The following is a 5,978-nucleotide window of genomic DNA, read 5'->3' as shown; positions in this document are numbered from 1 at the left end:
ATAACTTGACGGTTACGTCACTGGTTATTTGCTTTATTGCAAAAAATCTCTTTTTACGTTTTGACATTTAGTACTACAGCAAACTTCGGTTAAACATGACTCGGACAAAATTCAAATGATTTATAACGTTGTAGAACTTAAACTAATCGACATCGGTTAATCCGGATCTTCGCATAATACGGACAATTCTTTTGGTTCCGAATTAACCGAGGTTTACTGTATTATTCTATAATTTTCTATGTCACAGAAGCGATAAATAACAAACTATAACATTTTTTGTAAAAAAAAACCCATTTTAACACACATCATATCTAAACATGCAACCATCATCAGTTACTATATACAATCTATTCGTCTTTTGGATTGGAACAGTGGAATGCAGAAGACTTAGAGATATAGGTACGTAAAAAACAATGCGTACGAAACGTTGCGTAATCTGATGGAAGAGTAAAATGGAAAACGTAAACCCAGGTACCCAGACAAAAGACGAGTGGCATAGCACAACACGCTTTTAATAAGTATTTGACCGGTCAACATAGAATCGATAAGGATAAATAACTTGTTGATTTAAGGAATTTGAATCATAAGCATAAAGTTCATTGTAGTCATTATCCACCAAGCAACGAGCCGGAAGATTCTGGTTTAAAGTTTGAATATACTGTACTGTTTTTGAAGGTTCACATTTGATTGATAGAGAGGCTCCAAAATGGGATTATACGTCATCTATACGTCTTCAGAATGGGATTATACAATCATGTAAGTCAAGTTACGAAAATTGCTGATTCGACCACACGTTTCAAAAAAGTCAACTTGTGGTTCAGAAACACCTCAACAGAATATGAAGTTTTCAGAAATCGTATTTGAAATGCATAGAAAGTTTACGTATTTTTTGCAGTAACCCCACCAGAGGAATGGCAGAAACTTTATCCGAAATGTGGACGCGCTGAAACACAATCACCAACCGATATAAAAACGTCGTCTCCCCCAAATAACGGTTTAAGTCCACAAGTTTGCGACGGTTGGACGGCAGCGCAGTCGTTTAAGAGATGGGAAATAAAAAACACAGGAAGATACAGTAAGTTAATACCCATATTTACCAATTCGGTGTATGGAATACAATTTAAGAGCCGACGTGAAAATTTTGAAAATTCGGGACATGTGCAATCGACCCGAAATACAACGTACACTGTTTTAAAAAGAAACTCTGAGGTATTATGTTGACATTAGTTTCGGTCCGGCGTTGCCGGGCTTTGTGTGTCAGGCCGGGTTCGGGTTTCAGTTTGGGACAAAACGGGCTTGATTTAAGCATGACTTCATACTTGACCACACCTGTGTCGGAATTTCTCTTTGTAACGTAACTCTTTTGGGCCCATTACGGCTTTATTTCAACAAAACCGCGGTTTCGGGCTTGTAATTTCAAGGTTGGGTCGGCCGCCAGTTTAAAGCCAGCTTACAACCCTAAAAATAAATTGTTGTCGGTTGCGGCGCCTTTATTACCGAACACAATCTCATGTAACGTTGTAAAGTTATCCCACAATGATTGAAGAGACATATACAGGCTGCTTTACCATCAAAATGAACCATAGAAAACACTAAACGGCTTTCTGGACCGATTAATATATTTTGCACACTTACATAGTACGTAACCACAAAGCCCTATTTCCAGACTGTTTTGTACGATTTCAAAAAAATGCGGTTTTACATTTTACACATACATACCTACATATGCATAATGCTTCATAAACGTCGACATAGGATGTAAAAGCGTTGTCAGGTCAAAGTCTAATTACCAAAAGTAACATGCTAGATTTATATCATGCTTTTCGTAGAGCTAGTATGTAACTAATTTACAAATTTTGAATCGTACAGTTACGATGTGGCCCGTGCCAAAACGATCAGTTTATACGTTCACAAGATCTGCATGGGAAAGACCCAAAAGATTGTTCGTCGACTTCGTGCATTTTAAATGGGGTGGCCGCCATAGAGGAGGCTCGGAGCATACAATCAACAAGCATCGTTACGCAGCAGAGGTCAGTTGACGTCAGAAAGGTCAAAACCTTTTGCTGGACCTAAGCAAATTTCAAAGTTGACGTTTAAACCAACCAATCATGATAAAGATATATTTCGGGAATTTAGCTCAATAATTGAAAACACATACTTTATTTTATTTTGTATGGGTTCCTAACCTAATTTGGTCGTAACATTTTGTCAAAAAATTAGAAAATAAATACAAAAAAATCAATAAACATTTTAGTAAAACTTTCTTAAAAAGCGAACACTGTTGCATAGGTCCTAAAATGCAAGCATCGTTTTGATTAGAATAAATGTTATTAACTTTTTTTGGCATCCGAAATTGAAGTCTTAACTTTGCCTTACAGTCTGGTTAACTTCCCAGTGAATCTTATATTCAAACAAACTTATAAAAGTTGCTTACTACAGTATAACACTATATATTCATAAAAATGTATGTGGCTGTGACGTACATTTTTCCGTTGACTTCAGAAATTCCCACCTCAGATTTTTATCGCTTGTTTTAAATAGTTAATTTTTAACGATTTTTAAAGCCGTCACATGACAAGCTCAAAACGCAAGGCAGGAATAGCTGATGGTGTCGGTTTTCGTTTCATATTTGCGGTCAGCAACCACAACTGGCGCACAAGAAACCACAGCTCTACAGTATAACTATATTTACTACACAAGTGACCCTGTTTTTCTAGATGCAAGTATTTCACCACCAAAGCCGATCCCGTGGCCATAAGCGACATGCATTGGCCTTCTTGATTAAGGTAAAAATGACTAATCAAACATAATATGCCCAGCTTTTAAATCTAAGGATCCAATTGACGTATTTGCGGCCGTTAGTAAACTAAATGACTGCTTTCTGATTTCCATTAGTCGTGCACTGGTTGAAAGAAAAAAATCATTTAAACAATATAAAAATTACTTGAAGTTAAATTGTTAAATTAATTTTTTTTTAATTTTTTGCAGGAAAGATCATCATCAACTAACGAACACTGGACTGATCTACTTAACAATTTTGCTCCAGTGATTGACCATGTTGGTTCCAAGAGACCCGTAAACAAGGATGGTGATCTTTTAAACAAGTTCGTTGCAATTTAACTTATATGTTGATGCTCATTTTATGTCATTTTATGAAACTTTATTACATGACAAATCGAATACAAAGTATATTTAAGCATATTATCGATTTGAAAATTTTCACAAACGTACCAAAAGTTTGTTTGAACCTGGCTCTAAAGTTATTTCAATTTTTAAATCGGTAAATCAAGTTTAAGACCTTAAATCACCAACAATAATCCAGGCGAGTTTAATTTGCTGTAAATGGCTTGCAACAAAATTTACAAAACAGATCAAAGTATTAGCGCAGCGGGTGAAAAACGTATACGACGTGACTAATTTTTTCCCCTTTAATACTGAAATGGCAATCGTTGTTTACCAAACAGCTATGCCAGCCCACCGTGAAATACTTATGACATCGTAAGCCTGGAAACACCCGTCTCGCACCGCATGACGTGTTTACGATTAGGACGAAATTTTTCAACTAAATTTTTGTCAAGTTTGAAAGTAATTTTCACCTTTTGTTTTTGGACCATAAACGTGCCGAGTGCCATGACGCTGAGCAAAACACCTCATAGTGATTCAATGTTATTGCGCATAGCCTATCTGGAAAACGGTGACTCGCCTAAGAGACCGTTGGACCCTGTTTACGATTTCTGGGGAGTTTTTTAGCCGACGCAAAACAAAAACGCAATCATCTTTGAGACCAAAACCACAAGGTTTATGTTATTGGTGAAAATGAGCGGATAGCGTTGGTAACTGTTACCACAGGTGTAACCCGAGAAACGTTTCTTTTTTTTACTTTGGCTGTAAATTACGTAGATGTCACCTCAGGAATTTTGTAGCGATGGCTTATGTCACGTACTGACTCATGTTTGCGATTAATGACATCACGATGGTCCGATAAATGATGTCAGAAGCCGTCAGCTACACTTTTCGTAAACACACTAAAAACATACGATTATACCATGGCGTAAAAACAACAAAGAAATATTTAAGCAAACTCAAACGGAATTTAAACTACGCAGCTTAGTATGGAAGTATAAGCAACGTGATCAGAACGTCAGTAAAACAAATCAATTGAAATACAACGAAAGTTGAAAATTCTACACCAAGATTGCGACAAATTGGTTCAAATTTGTTTAAACATCAAGTCATTCATCTTTACGAATTCAATATATATGTATATTTCGCATTTGCGGAGTCATCGGTATCGTATTCAAATAGAATCAACATTACCACTTTTAAACGCCGAACCCGAACCCAATAATACAGCTCCGAAATCTGGTCCGAACCCAAAGTTTTGTTATTTTGAGTCTCAAAGTTAGGTTTTAAGGTGAAATCAAAACATTAAGACACATGCATGGCCTCGTGTGAAGACAGGATTCAAAAACGTGTTATTCAAATTTAAACCCAAACCTGACTCGTATAAGATCGGAGCCGACTCATAACTGTGAGGTGATCTTTATCTCCTAAAATTTCTGGAAATTACTAAAATCGCAAGAACTCGGATCACATAGTGATTTGTCATAAATGTTTCCTCCCTTGGTGAAATGTGAGATAAACATTTTGCGCAATATCAGACAATAGGGTTAAGGTCAAGTCTAAGCTCTTCATGCAGCGTGAATGTAGAGTAAATACGCTGTAACAAACCACACACAGTAGTCATTCCAAACATCCAAAATATTCAAAATATTTACATTCAACAAATAAACTTAACCTATATGCTTCATATACTTTAAACATTTTCAATTCTTTTCTGCAGATTGTTGAAAGATTCAAGCATGCGCGGTCCCAGCGAGAGCCACGTTCGCAAACGAGCCGTTCAATACGATGGTTCGTTGACCATTCCACCTTGCTCCACAAATATCCTATGGACTGTTTTTATAACTCCAATTGAACTTAGCACGAATCAGGTAAGCCCAGTTAATTCCCCTTTGTTGAGTTAATTACGCTTGGTGAAAGAACACATAGTGACAAAGTTGCACTGAACCATGACCAAGCCGGAAATAGTTGCGCAAAGTTACTGGAGTGCCAAACAATGGAGGGGGACCATTGAGGGAAAATGGATAAATCGAATCCTTTACAACAAATTAAATGTAAATGCAATCTGCGCAGTACAAGTCATGCATTTAGTGTTGACGAAAAAGCCGCTTATGTTCCAAAATGTGACAATTCTCCACGATGTAATAAGGTAGACATTTATACACCGTTCACTCGTACATAGAATTATAAATTCAATTTCTGGTTTATTACTTTAGTCATGTTGAAAATAACATGTTGGAGAGAAAATTAGTTTCGCCAATTTCAAAACGAAATTCAATTTATTGCATTACTGGTGATATGACATCGTGAAATGACCAGTAATATCAAAGTACGTTCCTTTTTATAAACCATCTACGCCTGGTTAAAAGTTAAATTGTTTGTTTGGATTTAAGTTAATTGTTTATTTGTCCCCAACCCCATAGATAAGAAGAAAATTGCCCAACCTACGCAAAATACCAAAAACGGTTAAGTTTGATTTCTCACAGGCGTCAGATAATAGGCTTGACTGTTCCAAGCGATAAAAATATCACAAATTTGATTTATCGTGTAGGCGTAAATGGGAGGAAAAATTGCCCTTTTAGTGCCGTCATATTTATATCCTTTACTTAAATAGTTTTAAACTGTTTCGTTAAACGTTTTTTCCAAGGATGCCTAAATTTATAAAAAAACACGAATGTTCGTATTTTGAACCTGAACGACTAAAAAACATTTTTTTTTATTAATGCCCTTTGGCTAAAAAATGACCTTGAGTTTAAAAAACAGAAATTGTTGGGCAACGAATTCATACTTCCTGGAAACATGTGCTGTTGATGTTGTTGTGTAACGAAACAGTTTCTACTAAAACCTCAAAAGCA

General features: G+C 36.2%; 1 protein-coding gene across 1 annotated transcript; it reads left to right on the top strand.

Moving 5' to 3' along the window:
• Nucleotides 1-317: 317 nt before the first annotated feature.
• Nucleotides 318-5,348, top strand: LOC145204672 (carbonic anhydrase 6-like). The gene is made up of 8 exons (XM_080077266.1): nucleotides 318-399; nucleotides 676-756; nucleotides 896-1,075; nucleotides 1,870-2,030; nucleotides 2,718-2,786; nucleotides 2,989-3,104; nucleotides 4,844-4,994; nucleotides 5,340-5,348. The coding sequence occupies exons 1-8, from the start codon at nucleotides 318-320 to the stop codon at nucleotides 5,346-5,348; spliced, it is 849 nt and encodes a 282-aa protein (XP_079933392.1).
• Nucleotides 5,349-5,978: the final 630 nt, after the last annotated feature.

This window comes from Phallusia mammillata, chromosome 8, assembly GCF_965637545.1.
Source record: "Phallusia mammillata chromosome 8, kaPhaMamm4.hap1.1, whole genome shotgun sequence".
NCBI lineage: Eukaryota > Metazoa > Chordata > Ascidiacea > Phlebobranchia > Ascidiidae > Phallusia > Phallusia mammillata.
The sequence above is the reverse complement of the archived record's forward strand: the minus strand, read 5'-3'. Positions and strand labels throughout refer to the sequence as shown.

Bases quoted from the DNA above. Each gene is read 5' to 3' on its own strand.
- LOC145204672 (XM_080077266.1), top strand. From the start codon at position 318: ATGCAACCATCATCAGTTACTATATACAATCTATTCGTCTTTTGGATT. The intron at 757-895 runs GTAAGTCAAGTT...TATTTTTTGCAG, and splicing joins GAATGGGATTATACAATCAT to TAACCCCACCAGAGGAATGG. The intron at 3,105-4,843 runs GTTCGTTGCAAT...TCTTTTCTGCAG, and splicing joins GATGGTGATCTTTTAAACAA to ATTGTTGAAAGATTCAAGCA.